At 42.5% G+C, this 19,608-nt stretch overlaps 2 protein-coding genes across 2 annotated transcripts; one reads left to right on the forward strand and one right to left on the reverse strand.

The window, feature by feature from the left end:
* The first annotated feature begins 653 nt into the window (after window positions 1–653).
* On the forward strand, window positions 654–5,623 carry LOC135368641 (torsin-1A-like). The gene is made up of 5 exons (XM_064602048.1): window positions 654–1,102; window positions 1,415–1,680; window positions 1,866–2,041; window positions 2,704–2,828; window positions 3,909–5,623. The coding sequence occupies exons 1-5, from the start codon at window positions 901–903 to the stop codon at window positions 4,172–4,174; spliced, it is 1,035 nt and encodes a 344-aa protein (XP_064458118.1). The 5' UTR covers window positions 654–900; the 3' UTR covers window positions 4,175–5,623.
* An 8,179-nt stretch (window positions 5,624–13,802) lies between these two features.
* LOC135368643 (torsin-1A-like) lies at window positions 13,803–19,407 on the reverse strand. The gene is made up of 5 exons (XM_064602049.1): window positions 18,733–19,407; window positions 18,163–18,428; window positions 17,802–17,977; window positions 16,798–16,922; window positions 13,803–15,647 (listed from the first exon to the last, which is right to left on the reverse strand). Exons 1-5 carry the CDS (start codon window positions 18,929–18,931, stop codon window positions 15,382–15,384), a joined length of 1,032 nt encoding a protein of 343 aa, XP_064458119.1. The 5' UTR covers window positions 18,932–19,407; the 3' UTR covers window positions 13,803–15,381.
* Between the last annotated feature and the right edge of the window lie 201 nt (window positions 19,408–19,608).

The following is a 19,608-nucleotide window of genomic DNA, read 5'->3' on the forward strand; positions in this document are numbered from 1 at the left end:
TTTGCTTTTCTTGTATTTAAATGCTTGCAACGCGACGGCCTATTTGGTCTATTTTGCAGCCTTAAGACTCCTTGTTGATTTTTCATATGAATGTGCTGGCATGATTATACATACAGAACACAATGGAGTGCATTACTGATGAGTGTCATTTGTCCCTGATTTTTTTATTTCATTGATACTATAGGTTCTCTGTGTCATATACGGATCCTACTTGAGTAGCTTGTCTGTTGCGTAACCTTTCCACAAATCCCAGAGCACTACGTTATCACTCACATCGAATTAAAGTTATACGCAAAGTGCACCTGGAAATATACGATGCATATCGGCAGGACAAGACAGGAACTTCACCTAAAGCCTCGGTGCGCCAGGTGAAGCAGGCTTTACATATCAGTGATTTTTGCCATTTGTCAAGTATAGCACCATTTACTAATGTCCTTAGAACAACAAAACAACATTGGCCACCGGCGGAACCTTCTTCTCCTTCTTTTTCTAGCGTCAACCTGCGGTGACGTTGGTTCAAAACCGTTCATGTTTGCATGGAACCATGGAACATTGTCAAACTCTTCGCTGGTTCGCTGGTTCAGAACGCTGGTTTTGTTGCTGCCGCCATCTGTCTGTGTTTCCAAGAACTAAACCGACGCAAGCTCCATTTGTTTATCTCGGCACTTTTGTTCTGCCGATTTGCTTTTTCGCGCATCAATTGTTGTAGTAGCAGAATGAAGAAATGTTCTTAAAATTATTTTTCACGCACAAAACGTAGCCAAATCTGAACTAGTCCATGTGCGGCTTGTGGGCCAATAAGATTATCAAATTTCCAAAATGGCTGTGGCGTTCTGAAGCAGTAACCGGGGTCGAAACAAACTGCATATCTGAACAAAACGCAGTTATATCGTTTTGACAATGCAGCTAAGAAGCAAGACAGTTTGCTACATCTTCATAGGTCTCCTATTGAACTTACACCCTTGTAATGCCGTTGAGCCAGTGACTGTTATTGGCGGTATTACTGCTATTGGTGTTTCGGTACTTTACGCTGGATGGCGAGCAGTGCAGTGTAAATACAACGAGTGCTGTGCAACACCTTGGGTTAAAGATAACATAAAAGGTAAATATTAGCATTTTTCCATCCCTCGATGTTAAAACAATAGCAAGCACCCAGATGTTGCACGGTAATCCCGTGGATACTACACAGGCTGAATAAACCAACTCATAATTATACGTTACTGAAGCGATTATGAAACACACGTGTGTTGACATTAAGCACATTTCTGACGCTCAAAGGAAGGAGCAATAGGTTGCTTTTCTAACGTGCGAATATATTCATCTTTGACTCTGTTTGATTAATTGAGTTGTATATAGCTGCCTGGCTGCAATCTAGCGCACCTTTCACATGGTTTACACTTATTTTATTATCCAGGTTTAGAGAATACGATGCGAACAAGGCTTCACGGGCAGCCCTTGGTGCATCAAACCGTGACCGGTGCCATCAAGGAACATCTGCGAAATCCTAATCCGAGGAAAGCATTGGTGCTCTCTTTCCATGGGTGGACAGGCGGAGGAAAAAATTACGCGAGCACAATGATTGCGGACGCCCTTTATGAGAATGGCATGGACAGCAAATTTGTCCACCTTTACGTTTCCACAAAGCATTTTCCACATCAGGATGAAGTACCAAAATACAAGGTAACCAGCTTTGTATGAATATATGAAAAGTATTTCCCTTTTCACGACAACGTTTTGTGAGCATTGTGTTTATGGATTTCCGTCCTCATGTTTTTACAATTTGTCTGCAAAGTTTGTTCATAGTGTGAGACATTCTCTTGTGCTGTCTGTCTTCCTGGCTAACTTTTACTGGTGTCTTATTTCAGAAACAACTTCATCAGGAAATTGAGGGAAAAGTGAGGGAATGTGCCAGAGCTTTGTTTATTTTCGATGAAATTGATAAGATGCCCAACGGATTGATTGACGTCATCAAACCGTACCTCGATTTTCACAAGGCACTCGATGGGGTCGACTATAGGAAGGCCATATTCATTTTTCTCAGGTTTGTGTCCATTTATTCAGTACGGCATCATTATGTCACACTACCAGTTTCAATGCTGCGATACCAAATAATTGACTCGACAAAGACAGCACTGTTTGCAAAGCAATATTTTGTAAAAATTCTGAGGTTCTGCCACTAGCAATAATACAGTTGCAATTTTTGCATCATTCTATATAACTGTCCAACCACTGACAGCAGTAGGTATTGACTGCAGAAAGCTTTGCAGATGGTTCTACTCTTCTTATCTTAAAATGACAACAATGGTAGCAAATACAGCATTGCATGTGAACGTGCTAGAACATTTGTTAGAACAGCTCTGTGTCTCAAGCTAAATATGCATTTTGGTTTGCCAGTAGAGTACATGCAGGCATTCATCACATAAGTACAAAACTGGTATTTTTTGCCAGTAAATTGTGTATGCATAAAATTCAACCCTATAATGGGAAGTATATACTTGGCAGAATAGTTCATGATGACCAGTCCAGGATGAGCCAAAATTTTAGAAAATCGTTTCATAATCTGATGAGCCCATTAGCTACCACAGACAAATCTGCATCATCTGCTTATATTTGAATTAGATCATCGTGGTCATGAAATCTGTCAATATAATGTGCTTACCCTCTTTGAAATGATCTTTGTTGTGCTTTAAATACCTCTCGCAGCAATACTGCTGGTGATGTGATCGCGAGGTCGTCACTCTCTGCATGGAAGGATGGAATAGACCGAAACAAGATAAGGCTCAGTGAGATGGAAAAGCTTGTCGGGCTTGGAAGCTTCAATGAGAAAGGCAAGTGAGATAGATGCTAATGCTTGCAGAGTACACAGTCAAGGAATATACAGGGCACATTCAACATGTAGACACTGAAGCATTTTACCTATTCGTTTCCTAGTTTACCTACCTATGTTGAATTACCTAGGTAATTTATTAAGGTACAAACTTTCACGCGGTGTAACACATGAAAGCTAGTGCCTTAGTGAATGTAAAAAGCTTTGGTGTCTACTTTTTTGAGTGCTGTTTGATCTCTGAGGAAACCTTACTTCTTTCGATCCGTGCTACTACGTCTACTTGAGATAACCAATATTAGTTATGATTCGAATTACTTTTTCTTTTTTTGCAAAACTAAAAGTCTATTTAAATTTTCCTTTGAAGTGGCTCCCCAGACTAGAAGGCAATATTGTAAGTGAGACATTATTAGTATTATGAACGTACACACTACCTTGAGGAACTTTCACGCAAAATATTTCATTTGGGAATAGCGCATTCCCGGAGAAAATAATGTTACGAAAATGCACGTGACATCTATGGACTCTCCCAGCTCCTTCTCGTGCATGTGATGTCAGTTCATCCGAGCACTTTTATTGGCTGCCGGAAGCACCTGCTACAGCGAGGCGACCTAGCGAATGCTCTGTGATAGATGCGGCTGATATTTTTGCGTTCTTCGTTTGCCCCGCACGGCACCAAATACAACTGTTAAAAAAAAGAAAAAAAAGGCACATGCCCTTACTACCAGGCAGATTAGATGACATCTCAAGCTGGCAGCCGAGGGAAGCAGACTTTTCGAACCCGTGAGATTGAAAGCTCTCTCGTACACCAGAATTGCATGCTGCACTCCTACGTTATCTGTGAATATGTTTGGCTTAACAAGAGAGACCCCTACAGCTGGGTAACCTTTTCAGTGACTTTCATCTTTCATGTTTGGCTTGTAAACCTAATTTCTCCTCCTCCTGACTTTTGTTTTTTAGCCCTTCCATGCTCCTTTAAATGTTGTGGAGTCTGCTGAAATGGGTCTCATGCTGTCCAGTTCTGGCTCTGTTGTCGAATGCATATCATCATACTAAGCGGTCGTACTTCTTCGTGTACCTGCAGGTGGCCTCTACCGAGCCGACATTGTGGAGAAGAACCTGATCGACGTTTTTATTCCGTTCCTGCCTCTAGAGCGAAAACAGATAATCGCTTGCATCGAAGACGAATTCAAGCGACGTGGCATTAAGATGCCTCACAAAAGGGTATTGGAAGAAATAGCGGACGACTTGGATTATATCCCATCTGAATATAACTTATATTCTTCCACTGGCTGTAAGAAAGTGCACCAAAAGGTTACTCAGCACTTGGGTTTCCGAGAAGAAATCTGAGTGCTGTTACGCGCACAGTTTCTTTTTTTTTCTTTTTTTTTCAACACAGTACATAATTGGAAGCAAGAGGTCTGGAATGGATGGCACATACACATTTTTCCACGAGCAGGAGCAGAGAATGCTCTAAGCTTACATGGATATCGATCCACTCACTTGTCAAGAGTAATTTATGCAGGGCATGTGCATTTGTGGAGAGAAGTGTATAGAAAATTGTGGGAGACTTCGAAACAAAGGTGAAGAAATATAACAGAAAAATGTGCTGACATCCAGTGAAGCCAGACCAAAAATACTTTGTGCTACCCAAGTGATACATACTGGGTGCCACCCTCGCTGATTAATTTATTGCCAGTGTGCCTTCAAGGCTGATTGACTACAGAATACTGTGGCTGAGAGCTGAGCTGTGTGTTGAATGCTGCTTCCGACTTTATCGATCTCCCTTCTTAGTCAAAAGTAGGACATACTGGTGGAGGCAGTAATGTGTTTAGATGCTTTCTTTGCCAAATTATCGAGGCATTTTAGTTCAGTCCCCTCTTCCTTATGAGCGGTTATCGAATAATCTGTACAGAATCTCTATGTTCCTACAACTTTTTCGAGCTGGCGCTGCGTTCAAAAGGACATGCTTAGTTATTGCAGAGCTTCTTCAATAACCAGACATGAAACAAGGATGTTTCAAATTTTCCTCCTTTTATATTAACCGTATCTGTTTCAGCAAGCCGAAAAAGGGGGCGAAAGTATGGGGTGGGGGGAAATATATATGTACAGACCTATTTTTATAGTCAAACGTAAAAGGACTGTACGAAGAATTGTGATGTGTAAAGTTACTTTCTAGTCTTATTTATCTTTGGTTTAAATTACACGGGGGAATCCATACAACGAAAGCCATGTCAGTGTTTTCTTTTTTTCTTTACGACCATGCATCTATGTGATTGTACTCTTCAAAGTACAGCGCCAAGCTTCCTTGAAACCCTTGTGATTTCTTTCGGTGATAAATTCTTACCTTAATACTCTGTTCAGCATTTATGGAAGTCATTGCACTGCAAGACTCAGCAGGAGCATTGCATTTTTGAAGTGTCACCACTTGGACTCTCTTTTATATGCAGTGACAGTTGCAAGGAACATTTAGTATTGCTTATTCTTAATGAGGCACTTAATTGTAATGTCATGTTCTGTATCATTTCATGCTGGGCAATGCACTGCTGCATAAAAATGTCAATTCTGTTGCTTCTACTGTGTTCAGTGCACATTATATACCACATTGAGATGCTTGTTCTGGCTAACACCTGTTTTAGTTATGTATTATCTGTGTGCAAGTACATCATCATTCGTACAGCCTTACTAATTGTGTGATCACCAAGCAATTTTTACACCTTGGAAAAATTTTGTTTACACTGTAGAGATCTCTAGCACTTTTGTTTATGAAGTGAAAATAAATGGATTGTTTGACTGTTACCGCAAAATGTTCTATGCAAAATCTGCTATGTGACAATGTGTAGAGAGCACACACTTTCATATATTGCCTGCCTTTGCAGACTATGTCTAAGGCTGTTTCATGAACTATACGGAGTAGGGAAGAGGCAAGTCACTGTGTGTTTACACAAGTGACGTGCCCATGGAATATTCTGGTGGAACAACAAAGCAACAAAGGGCAATCGAATGGTACACTTTATAAAAGGGGCAGGGGGTACGAGACCGTCCCTTTAAGTACGCGACATCGCAAACCGAAACCGAAAGTTTCAGCGCGCAATGGCAGTGCGCCGCAGCAATGAATTCCGGCTGTGGTCTTCACCAGTGGAACGAAATAAGCCCTTCCTCTTCCACTAATTTAGAGACGCAGGCAGACATTCCAGATTTGAAGGCAAAACGTTCAAGAAACTGAGTTTTGAGTGACTACAGATTTTTAGCACGATCTACAGATTTTTCGGACTCGGATCTACAGATAATTTTAATTCACGTGTGGCAACACTGGCTATCGCCGATAAGGCAGCGGCGGTTTTTTAATTTTTACGATTTATCCGGAGAGTAAGGGCCAGTTCTCACTTGGCGACGCCCGACGCGGCGTCGTGAGCGGGCGGCGGAAATAGACGCGCATTTCCGGAGTCGGGAGAGGAGAGACGTCGAGCCAAAAAAACTGCCATGCCGAACTTCTTTCACGACGTCGGCGAGAGCTGCCGAGAACGACAGCTGGCGACCAATTAGGTGACACAGAAAGGCCACGCCCCCTGATTTTTCGTCTGCTTTGGACGACGGAAGGCCACTGTGGTGGGAACATGAAACTCATGCGCTCTGACAGGGCGGCGGAAATGCGCCTCTACTTCCGCCGCCCGCTCACGACGCCGCGTCGGGCGTCGCCAAGTGAGAACTGGCCATAACAGACCAAGCGGAATTATGGGCATAAAATTTGGGGGCATAATACGTCCTCTAACGTCTACTTTAGCTTTCCAACACTGTTCTTATTTGTTTTATTTTTGTTACAAACCCAGAAGTTTATCTTGGCGAACCTTGAGTTGACTTGAATCCGATTTGTTTCATCAAATCCATATCACTGGCGTGAGGTGCCTCATGATGACCCATGAGAAACACAGCGGTGATGCACAGTGCCCCTGATAAATTACAAAGTGCTTCGCATGCTTCAGATACACTTTCAACGTTTCGAATATCAGCGGGCTTCTATAGCCATGACGGCTTCAACCGGTTTCAACGACTTCAACCTTCGATGCTTCAACACACAAACCTAACAAACTACAAAGCAGGCAAAAAGTTCCCAGTATTTTAACAACGCGAAAAAGATCGTCCGTGCAACATTCGTGTGAAAGAACAGGCCTATTAATAAACAGTACAACAAAAATAGATGAAATTGAAATAATGGCTTCATTTTTCCCGCGGAAGCAACTAGAATGGAAGGCGTCCCACACAGCAGCCAATGAGAAGTAGGAGCTGCATTTTTGCGCGGAAGCACCTGGAAGAGTGAGTGACGCGGCAATGATACCCCTCAGGATCTAGCGTCTTTTTTGTACTTTGGAGTACAGTGCTCTAGAAGGATGTAGTGGCCAGTGGTCAGTGGTAGTGGCAAATGCGGCGCTCCCCCTCTGAAGATTATCGAGCGGATGCCGCGGCGCGGCGCTCCTGTAGCTACCCCGAGCGCGTCCGAGCAGCGCTCCATGTGAACTGTAGCGTTCTCGGTGCCAGTGATGGGTAAAGTACCTCGAAATTATACTTAAAATAAAGTACCTGGCGTCATTAGTACTTCAAGTACAGTACAAAGTACCCAATTCCAAATGTACTTCAAGTAAAGTCAGTCAAATAATGAAGGAAACAATATAAACAAAGCATAGAACCCTGCACTCGGAGAAGTCATTGTGCTGCCGGTTGTAGTGTCATGATGTGCGTGTGTCTTTGCATTCCATTCGTTTTACATAATCATAGAAGCGCTGATACTTTTTCAAGATTTGAAGCCTCTCAACAATAAATTTGCTTCAACAAATATGCTCTTTAACAGCACAAAAATCCTTTTTGGTAAAGTCAGACTGGGACTGTTGGTACTGCATACCACAAAAGCACTAAAATGTCGGCAAGAAGACGAAAACACACAGATAGCGCTATCTGTGTGTTTTCGTTTTTTGTTGTCATTTTAGCTCTTTTTAGGGTGCATTTTTGATACTCTTTTGTGATCTTTTGTCTGGAGTCCAAGTTTGGTTACTTGAGTACTTGATGGGAAAGAGACTAGCATTTCTGCCCTGTTTGTAGATCCAGTGGAAGTCCATTGACAGAATGGCGTAAATGCAGGCTAGCTGGTGGATAAATTCCATGATAGGCTTGCTGGTTTTGAGCCTTCGTGTTTGTGTTTGTTTACGTGTTCTTGCCCATCGCTCAGGCTTGCCTATCATGGCAGTGGAAGTCCCTGTGACGTCTGTCACGGATATTTGGATATATACGGGAGATTACGAATATCGTACATATTTTGCTTTTAAAAATTTCGTGCATGAGATATTTAGTGTTTGTAGAGTGCGAAGAGACCACTGTAACTGCGTACCGGCAAATAATATTTATTTTGTGTTTTAACCTCCTTACAATGTTAACTTTTTGGTATCTTGTACTTCACAGGCTATTGTACAGCCTACGTACAGAAACTCAGGAATCCTCCAAGGTAGCATATATATGTAAGGTCCACCCCGACTATATATTAATACAAACATATGTGCATGTGCAGTATTCTATACGCGATATGCTATATATGCAGGAACTCAATGTTGTGGTGACTGCATCGGGTGGTCTGCAGTACGTATTACAATCGATGGATAAAAACACAGACAACTCACATAGATGACTAGCAATGCAATGAGTCAAATGCAAAATGATGTGCTGCTGAAGGGCGTTTTTCGTATACATTACATATTTTTAACAAAAACCCCAGGAACTGCTTGGCTACCGCTTTTTCCTTTGGCTTATACGAATAGGCTGAACTTTCGGCATGATACCATGCATCTGTGAGACGACCAATTAAGTATACCTGCAAAATTTAATTAACCTTTCAATTAGGGCTCCTCAAACCAAATTGAGACAGCAGCACCAAAGGTACCCGTGTTTAAGGTCACTGCACTTTTCTAAAATCTCGAAACACAATACTTTGAATCGCATAGATTTTGCTTACAGTAAAACTCGAGCGGAACAGGACATGAAAGCCACCGTTGGAGGACCACTTGTGATGACACAGTACGTGGTAAAAGTAGCTGATTGCGGCCAGCACTGTGCTCTCAACAGCTCCAGAAGTATGATTCCAGGTCCTACCACAGTGGCGTTTGAAGTGGTGCTGTGTAGTGAGTCACAGCGCATAGCTGATTGCGGCCAGCACTGTGCTCTCAACAGCTCCAGAAGTATGATTCCAGGTCCTACCACAGTGGCGTTTAAAGTGATGCTGTGTAGTGAGTCACAGCGCATTACCCCTGGACAGTGGCTCTTTGTACTCCAGCATCTAGCATACTGGAAATTTTTCAACCTGAATTTGCATTAATTTAGAGCACGTTTCTTACCCGATTTTTACCCTGCCAATTTAGGAGAAATTATTTCTTCAAAACTTCAACTCAAACTTCAAACTCATGACGCTGTGTACTACGTCGACACACATTACTATGTGCAGTGTGAAATTTACCTCACAATTTATGCTAATATACACTAGAGTAGTCGAGCCCTGATATAGGACATTAGCGTGGAAGGAGCGTGGATTAGGAAGCAATGCGTGTCCGTCTTCTTTTTCTTCTCCATCAGAGCTCACCAGTCGTTTCTTTCACAAGTGCACATGTTGAAGGAATGCGCTTGAAAAACGTAGGCAACAGAACGGAAGCACACAAGTATTCACACCGACCCGCCCTCGGTATTTTCCACTCCAGCGGCTCGGGTTGTCAACAGCAGCGCCACACGCGGACGTCCGCTTTTTTTGGCTCAGCTGCCGTTGGGGAGTGGGCCGGCGCTCTTCCCACTATGTTACCCTTCTAGAACACTGTACTTTGGAGTGAAACTTGCGGCGTACATCATTTGTCTGTTGCCGACGTGTTTTAAATCCATAGAGCGACAATGAACCGCCTAGCGGTGTTTCACCTTTGCCACATGGCCACATTGCCAACCACATCAAGATTAAACTTGACAAAAAGGCAATGTATGTCCAGTGCGAACATTGTTGGCCACAAAATATATAATCACTTTACATTATTAGTTGTGAACAGCACACATATGAATCTTTGTGTAGTCTTGTGTGTCTTCTCCGCTTTTCTTCCGTCCGTAGGAAGCGTGAGATGGTTAGAAGCCATTAGAAGCAGTTTTTTGAAGTGCGTGGCGCGTCAATCGGGCGCGAACGAATGACGTTGAATAGTAGTATGCACTATCAGCTATCAGTGCACTATGCAGCGAATGTAGCTATGTAGTACACGCAAAATTACACGTTTACTTCGTTATTATAGCTGCTACACAGTACACACGTCGTGCTGTCACGTCTGAAAATGGCTGTCACTTTTCCACGTCTTGGCGCAGCTTAGGATGTTTTACTAGCGAATCATTGCAGCTTGCATATCAAGAACTTCTTCCGACATGGCAAAGAGCATGCTTGCTATTACTTACCCAGGGTATGAGAGTGGACACAAGAACTGTAAGCAAACAATTTCATTAAAAAGTGCGCAACACATTGGTCGAAACATAAAAAAAAAAAAAAAAAAATACTGTTTCTCCCCTCTTTGCAGGTCCACCACCATTCTTGGAGCGACAGTGGCAGAAATACCAAGAGACACTCGAGCCTTCACACTCAAAAAACGTTATTCCTTTCAGTCCGACACGAAAGCGATGGCTGTGGACCTGCGCATCGGTCACCTGGTTCCTCCTAAAACTATGCTTTAGGAGGAACCAGGTCTTCCAGGAGTCTTAATGAAACTCTCAGACAGAATGTTATTGGACAAAAGTTTGCAGTTGAACTTACAGTGAACTCTATTGGCAACTACTTGATGTCAAACAACTTTACGCTCCCCCTTGTGCTACTCTTCGTCGGGTGTTCTGGATGTGGAAAGACATACACAATGTCTCTAATTTCGAATATCTATCCATTGTCTGTGGAACTGGTTGTCTCCCAACACATGACACCTGCACATCTGGCTGAAAAAGATTTTGGAAAGTAGACCGTCCACAGACATTCTGGCAGACAAACGTGATCACGATTGATGACGTAGCCCTAAACAACGACCCACTTTGTCATCAGTTGAGCAGTCTGTTTGACAAGTGGGAGCAAGTTGTTACAGTGAGGACTGTTACCCACAATATTCATCCTATCTCTCAGTGAAGAGCCATATGTGGTGGAGAACTACGTACTGCTGAAGTTGCTGAGTGATGAAGAAGAGAACTTGAGTGAACTTCAGGAAGAATACAGACTACTACTACCAGAGTGGATGAGCAGATTCGAGGTCATCCCTTTTGTGCCAATGCGACAAAAGCACATAGCAGAATGTATTCGAAGAGAGTTGGCAAACATGAAAGAAAGTGATTCGGAGGAACTGGAGGAGAAAATCATGAAAGAAATGCACTTCTATCCAACCAAAGATCGGACACTTTCAGATTCTGGTTGCAAGGCAGTGCCAATTAAGTTAGCTTTAGGGAAATTCAGAGGGAATGGCCTGTATAGCACATCCGTATAGTCAGAAAAATGAAATCTGTCAAGGTAGACAGTGCACCCTTTGAATTATTTATCAACTGTGATATTTCAAATAAGTTATTTTTAATAAACTCTTATTCAATACTCTTTCTGGATGTGTTCTTGTCAAGAATTCTGTTCATTTGGCTGCAGTGAATTAACGATATCACAGCAGTGTAGCTGTATGACGTGTTGGCTGGCTGAAGAACATTATTCTGTCAAGCAGTGTATAGGAAGCATCAATGTGAAACAATTTTTTACAGTGGAATTTAGTCTGAAAATGTAACAGCCTGCTTCATACTGTGTGACATGAATCTTTTTATAGAATGCTCAACTTGTATTGAATATAAAGCGTACTAGGGTAACGAAAAGGAATGCTGGTGCTTCCATCTGTTTGAAATGTGTTGTTAAACTGCTTGTACTTTAGCTTAGTAGAACTTTCTCAGGTTCTGCCCGATTACCAAGAATACTCTTTAATAGGTTGTCTTAGAAAATAATATGCAGAAAAGATTTCCCACACATCAAAGAAGATGCAACTGACTGTGCACTCACATGAGCGACATTCTCCGGAACACTCCAGTGGAAGATTCTCCAGGGCGCTCGACGTCATATCTTTTCGTCCTCTTCTAACCATGGGGAATATTCCGCGCCGCCGCCACAAGGTGGGTTTCATAGCAGACGACAGGACCGATGGTGTCGTCTGCTATGGAATCCATCGTGTTGTTTGCTCTGTGCGCCACTTCGGATACTCCTGTGCGGTGCGAATACTCCATGTGAGACTGTTCTTTCCACCAGAATATTCCATGGGCACGTCACTTGTGTAAACACACAGTGACTTGCCTCTTCCCAACTCCCCCTCAGTTTTCGTGTAAAACCCGATAAAGCCCGTTTTTACCTCCCGATTTACATCAAAATAGTTCAACCGGGCTTGCGAAAGTGCAAACCAAGGACTTGAGCCGCACAAGCGCGAACTACGGCAATCGCGCGACCGCTCCCAACTTGCTCCCGACCGCGCCGCGTCTTACTGGTGAAGCAAACAAAGTGAAAACGACGATAAAAACCAGAGACACGGAACAGAAAAAGACAACACGACACGTTCTCACGTTTGAGAACGTGTCGTGTTGTCTTTTTCTGTTCCGTGTCTCTGGTTTTTATCGTCGTTTTCACAATGTACCAGCTCGCCTGCACCCTTGCACTTTTACCATTGAAGTAAACAAAACACGACGGGTTTGGATTTGTGGACGCTTGCATGCAGGTCCGATTTCTAGCGTGAAGAATGTTCCTTTGGTAGGCGTCACCATTTGAAAGTTGGCTTCACCTAACACTTCCGTGTACTGCGGTCAAGCCCACTTCAACGAATGCTTAGTGTTGCTGTACGTTTGTAGATTTAGCGGAACTTTTCGATTCATTTATTTGTGTTACGGGGAAGCCATCTTTAACCTATGACATCATACACTTTGTTTAGTGATATATTAGGCTAGATTAGTGCGGCTGTGACAGCTTGCCTCGCACTCCCAACTTCATTATCAAAGCGGCCATGGCCCTATTAATCTAACCTAACTTCACTAAACAAAATACAGAAACTCTCACTAAACTAACCTAAGACATCATCAACTTGGTTAGTTTAGTGATAAGTTAGATTAATGGGGCCATGACAGCTTCCCTTGTCCCTCAAAATCCATTTCAATAATGAGGTGAAGCCGCCTTGCAGATTGGCCACGCCAACCAAAGTGATACACTGGTTTCGTACCAAAAATGCCCTGTGTTTTTCACACCCGAAGAAATGTAGTCTGCTACATGAAAGCGTCAATAAGTAAGTTGAAAACTTCAGTGTTGGATTTTTGTACTGTTAGTGCTTTCCGTGGATGTCGGCGAGACCCTTTCTTGTGCTGTTACCAAAAATAGCAAAGGAATCAGGAAAAATCACGCTAAACAGCGAAGGAACTCGGCGTTCTTTGAAGTGGGTTTGCCCGCAATACACGGAAGTGTTAGGTGAAGCCAACTTTCAAATCTTGTGGAGTATCTTGTATCAGCAAAGTACGCAGAGTAGCAAAGAGGATGCAGCAACAGCCAACGATATACGAGGCATACCAACGCGAGCGCGAGCATGCTCTCAACGCTCATCGATGGATGATGCTTTACTGAACATGCAACTTATTCTTTCTATAAACAGGGCCCAGTGCAAGCCTTAGTGGTTATACAGTGAATTATCAACCAGTTTCTTAATAAATATTATTTCATTTAATTTCAACACACCACAGACCAACCGCTGTGGCGTCGCTCATGATCTCACTTGTCTCGCGATGTAAACCCCCAATTATTAATTAATTTCGACATATAAAAAAATATTTTTTCACCCGAAAATATATCACTTCTCAGTATATCACCCGATTTTCACAAAAAATAAAACCCGAAAAGTGAGGGCCCTAGGTTTTTAATGTGCACTGAACACAGTAGAACCAACAGAATTGACATTTTTATGCAGCAGTGCATTACCCAGCACGAAATGATACAGAACATGACATTACAATTAAGTGCCTCATTAGGAATAAGCAATACTAAATGTTTCTTGCAACTGTCACTGCATACCAAAGAGAGTCCAAGTGGGGACACTTCAAAAATTCAATGCTCCTGCTGAGTCTTGCAGTGCAATAACTTCCATAGATGTTGAACAGAGTATTAAGGTATGAATTTATCACCGAAAGAAACCACAAGGGTTTCAAGGAAGCTTGGCACTGTACTTTGAAGAGTACAATCACATAGCTGCATGGTCGTAAAGAAAAAAAAAAGAGAAAGAAAACACTGACATGGCTTTCGTTGTATGGATTCCCCAGTGTAATTTAAACCAAAGATAAATAAGACTAGAAAGTAACTTTACACATCACAATTCTTCGTACAGTCCTTACACGTTTGACTATAAAAATAGGTCTGTACATATATATTTCCCCCCAGTCCATACTTTCTCCCCCCTTTTTCGGCTTGCTGATCCCTCCGACATTTTGGTACATGGCCCATGGTGCCTGTGGCATGGGAAATTAGATTACAACATGCATATGATGCGTGCAGTCAGACATGGTGGACTGCTAACTACACTCCCAACCAAGATATGGTCTTGTGACATTAACTCCTGCATGATTAGCAGTGGTGTCGTCTTGCACCTCATCACACCCATCTTGTCCTGTACCTCTTGTGTTCTGAAGAACAGGATTTCAAAACTGCTGATCTGAAGCAAAGGTGCTGTTGCTACTATGCTAAAGGCACTGCACCAGCTATACATATGGTGCTGTTACAGCAGACACCTGTTTCGTAGCCCTGTGCTTTCAATGTTAAACAGATACGGTTAATATAAAAGGAGGAAAATTTGAAATATCCTTGTTTCATGTCTGGTTATTAAAGAAGCTCTCCAATAACTAAGCATGTCCTTTTGAACGCAGCGCCAGTTCGAAAAAGTTGTAGAAACATACAGATTCTGTAGGTTATTCGATAACTGCTTATAAGGAAGAGGGGACTGAACTAAAATGCCTCGATAATTTGGCAAAGAAAGCATCTAAACACATTACTGCCTCCACCAGTATTGTCCTACTTTTGAATAAGAAGGGAGATTGATAAAGTCAGAAACAGCATTCAACACACAGCTCAGCTCTCAGGCACAGTATTCTGTAGTCAATCAGCCTTGAAGGCACACTGGCAATAAATTAATCAGCGAGGGTGGCACCCAGTATGTATCACTTGGGTAGCAAAAAGTATTTTTCGTTAGGCTTCACAGGATGTCAGCACATTTTTCTGTTATATTTCTTCACCTTTGTTTCGAAGTCTCCCACAATTTTCTATACACTTCTCTCCACAAATGCACATGCCCTGCATAAATTACTCTTAACAAGCTAGTGGATCGATATCCATGTAAGCTTAGAGCATTCTCTGCTATCCTGCAGAAGCGGCACCTGCTCGTGGAAAAATGTGTATGTGCATCCATTCCAGACCTCTTGCTTCCAATTATGTAATGTGTTGAAAAAAAAAAAAAAAACTGTGCGTGTAACAGCACTCAGATTTCTTCTCGGAAACCCAAGTGCTGAGTAACCTTTTGGTGAACTTTCTTACAGCCAGTGGAAGAATATAAGTTATATTCAGATGGGATATAATCCAAGTCGTCCGCCATTTCTTCCAATTCCCTCTTGGGAGGCATCTTAATGCCACGTCGCTTGAATTCGTCTTCGATGCAAGCGATTATCTGTTTTCGCTCTAGTGGCAGGAACGGAACAAAAACGTCGATCAGGTTCTTCTCCACAATGTCGGCTCGGTACAGGCCACCTGCAGGTACATGAAGAAGTACGACTGCTTAGTATGATGATATGCATTTGACAACAGAGCTAGAACTGGATAGTATGAGACACATTTCAGCAGACTCCACAACATTTAAAGGAGCACGGAAGGGCTAGAAAACAAAAGTCAGGAGGAGGAGAAATTAGGCTTACAGGCCATATATATATTCACAGAAAAAGTAGGAGTGCGGCTTCCAATTCTGCTGATGTCATCTAATCTGCACAGCAGTAACGGCACATGTATTTTTTGTTTCTTTTTTTATTAACGGTTGTATTTGGTGCCGCACGTGGTGAACTCGCTCCCTCGCTGTAGCAGACGCTTCCAGACGGCCAATAAAAGTGCTCGGATGAACTGATATCACGCGAGAAGGTGCTGGGAGAGCTCACAGCAGCCACATGCATTTTTGTAAAATAATTTTCTTAGGAAATGCGTTATTCCCAAATGAAATATTTTGCGTGGAAGTTCCTGAAGGTAGTATGTAAGTTCATAATACTAATAATGTCTCACTTACAATATTGCCTTCTAGTCTGGGGAACCACTTCAAAGGAAAATTTAAATAGACTTTTAGTTTTGAAAAAAAAAAAAAAGAAATCATTCGAATTGTAACTAATATCGGTTATCTCAAGTAGACGTAGTAGCACGGAGCGAAAGAAGTAAGGTGCTCGGATATCAAACAGCACTAAAAAAAGTACACACTAAAGCTTTTTAGATTTATTAAGGTACTAGCTTTCATGTGGTTGACCAGGCTTCTTCAGCCAATCATTTTGTACTTGAACAAGTGTGGTCCACCACATGAAAGCCAGTACCTTAATAAATGTAAAAAGCTTCAGTGTCTACTTTTTCTGAGTGCTGTCTAATATTGGTTACCGTGACACCATTGAAACATACTTTAAGCAGTATAATACTTCAAGTGTGTTCAATTTATACGAATACTGTCTCGTCTGTCTGTACAAGAAAAGGTCTAAATATCCAAATCTTATTACATTAGAACCAAAAGAAGTTGCCCACAATTTTCGCAAGATAAAATGATGGAATATTCCGCGTGTCAGAACGAATTATAGGGAGAGAGAGAAAAAACATGTTGAACATGCCCTGCGTACTCCTATAGCCTGCAAGCATTAGCATCTATCTCACTTGCCTTTCTCATTGAAGCTTCCAAGCCCAACAAGCTTTTCCATCTCACTGAGCCTTATCTTGTTTCGGTCTATTCCATTCTTCCACGCAGAGAGTAACGACCTCGCGATCACATCACCAGCAGTGTTGCTGCAAGAGGTATTTAAAGCAGAACAAAGATTGTTTCTAAGAGGGTAGATCACCTTAAGCACATTACACTGACAGATTTCATGGCCACGATGATCTGACTCAAATATAAGCAGATGATGCACATTTGTCTGCGGTAGCCAATGGGCTCATCCCCCCCCCCCCCCCCCCCCCCCCAGATTATGAAACGATTTTCTAAAATTTTGGCTCATCCTGGATTAAGTTAAGGCGGAGATTTTGGAGTGTTCTTGATTGTCCTCCTTTCATGTTCTTCTCTCCTTTTCGGTTTCGCCCCCTTTGGGTAGTAAAGCTTCAGTTGCTAGTCAGCGCTCTGTGTGTGCACTTGTTTCTTCTTTGTGTCCCGTCTCTGCGCTGTTTTTACGTAGTCATCCTGGACTAGTCATCAAGAACAATTCTGAACAAGTACATACCTCCCGCTATATGGTTGAACTTTATGCACACATAATTTACTGGCCAAAATACTGCAGTTTTTGTACTTATGTGACAAATGCCTGCATGTACTCTACTGGCAAACCAAAACGCATATTTAGCTTGAGACACAGAGCTGTTCTAACAAATGGCAACAGCACATTCACATGCAATGCTGTAGTTTCTACACATTGTTGTCATTATACGATAAGATAGAATAGAATCATCTGCAAAGTTTTATGCAGTCAATACATACTGCCATCAGTGGTTGGACAGTTATATAGAATGATGCAAAAATTGCAACTGTATTATTGCTAGGGGTAGAACCTCAGAATGTTCACAAAATACTGCTTTGCAAATAGTGCTGTCTTTGTCGAGTCAATTATTTGGTATTGCAGCATTGAAACTGGTAGTGTGACATAACAATGCCGTACTGAATAAATGGACACCAACCTGAGAAAAATGAATATGGCCTTCCTATAGTCGACCCCATCGAGTGCCTTGTAAAAATCGAGGTACGGTTTGATGATGTCAATCAATCCGTTGGGCATCTCATCAATTTCATCGAAAATGAACAAAGCTCTGGCACATTCCCTCACTTTTCCTTCAATTTCCTGATGAAGTTGTTTCTGAAATAAGACACCAGTCAAAGTCAGCCAGGAAGACAGACAGCACAAGAGAATGTCTCACACTATGAACAAACTTTGCAGACAAATTGTAAAAACATGAGGACGGAAATCCATAAACACAACGCTCACAAAACGTTGTCGTGAAAAGGGAAATACTTTTCATACATTCATACAAAGCTTGTTACCTTGTATTTTGGTACTTCATCCTGATGTGGAAAATGCTTTGTGGAAACGTAAAGGCGGACAAATTTGCTGTCCATGCCATTCTCATAAAGGGCGTCCGCAATCATTGTGCTCGCGTAAGTTTTTCCTCCGCCAGTCCACCCATGGAAAGAGAGCACCAATGCTTTCCTCGGATTAGGATTTCGCAGATGTTCCTTGATGGCACTGATCACGGTTTGATGCACCAAGGGCTGCCCGTGAAGTCTTGTTCGCATCGTATTCTCTAAACCTGGATAATAAAATAAGTGTAAACCACGTGAAAGGTGCGCTAGATTGCAACCATGCAGCTGTATACAACTCAATTAATCAAACAGAGTCAAAGACGAATATATTCGCACGTTAGCAAAGCTACCTATTGCTTCTTCCTTTGAGCATCTGAAATGTGCTTAATGTCAACACACGTGTGTTTCATAATCGCTTCAGTAACATATAATTATGAGTTGGTTTATTCAGCCTGTGTAGTATATCCACTGCAACATCTAGGTGCTTGCTATTGTTTTAACATCGAGGGATGGAAAAATGCTATTATTTACCTTTTATGTTATCTTTAACCCAAGGTGTAGCACAGCACTCGTATGTACACTGCACTGCTTGCCATTTAGCGTAAAGTACCGAAACACCAATAGCAGCAATACCGAAAATAACAGTCACTGGCTCTATGGCATTACAAAAGTGTAAGTTCAATAGGAGACCTATGAAGATGTAGCAAACTGTCTTGCTTCTTAGCTGCATTGTCAAAATGATATAATTGCGTTTTGTTCAGATATGCACAGTTTGTTTCGACCCCGGTTACTGCTTCAGAACGCCACAGCCATTTTGGAAATTCGATAATCTTATCACAGAAGGGCCACTTAGAGGTGTGCGCCGTAAGCATTTTTCTCCGCCGGCGGCGTCACGCCGGTGCTGTCTTATCGGCGTGGGCCCCGTGGGCTGTCAATATGTGTTCTCTTCTCGGACGGGGACGCACGGACACCTCAGGGCGCGGGCATTTTCTCCATCATAGGCACCGAGACGATGGCAGTATTTATTGCACCTTGCGCCAAACCATGGAGGAAAGAAACACAGGAGCGGCCGTTTGGAGCAGATTTCCGTGGGACCCCTCTGCGGTCGCTCCTGTCAAAACCGCCATTACTTCCTGTCCACCACGTGATCCTCTCTACAGGTTCGGTTTGGCAACGCTTTGTTGCTCTCGCTGCTTTTCGTGCTTTTACGCTTTCCCAAAGTCATTTACTCTTAAAATGTGAGCACCACTGCGGAAACAACGGTTTGTTACAACAACGTGTTCGAACCGCGGTTGCGGCTGTCGTTCAACAGAAAGCAGCTCTGTCACGGGAATAACGTTTCCTGTAAGCACGCACTTGACCGGCTGTTTCGGCGTACAGGCGTACCCCTGTCCGTGAGAGAGTCAT

Source organism: Ornithodoros turicata, chromosome 9 (genome assembly GCF_037126465.1).
Source record: "Ornithodoros turicata isolate Travis chromosome 9, ASM3712646v1, whole genome shotgun sequence".
Taxonomy (NCBI): Eukaryota; Metazoa; Arthropoda; class Arachnida; order Ixodida; family Argasidae; genus Ornithodoros; species Ornithodoros turicata.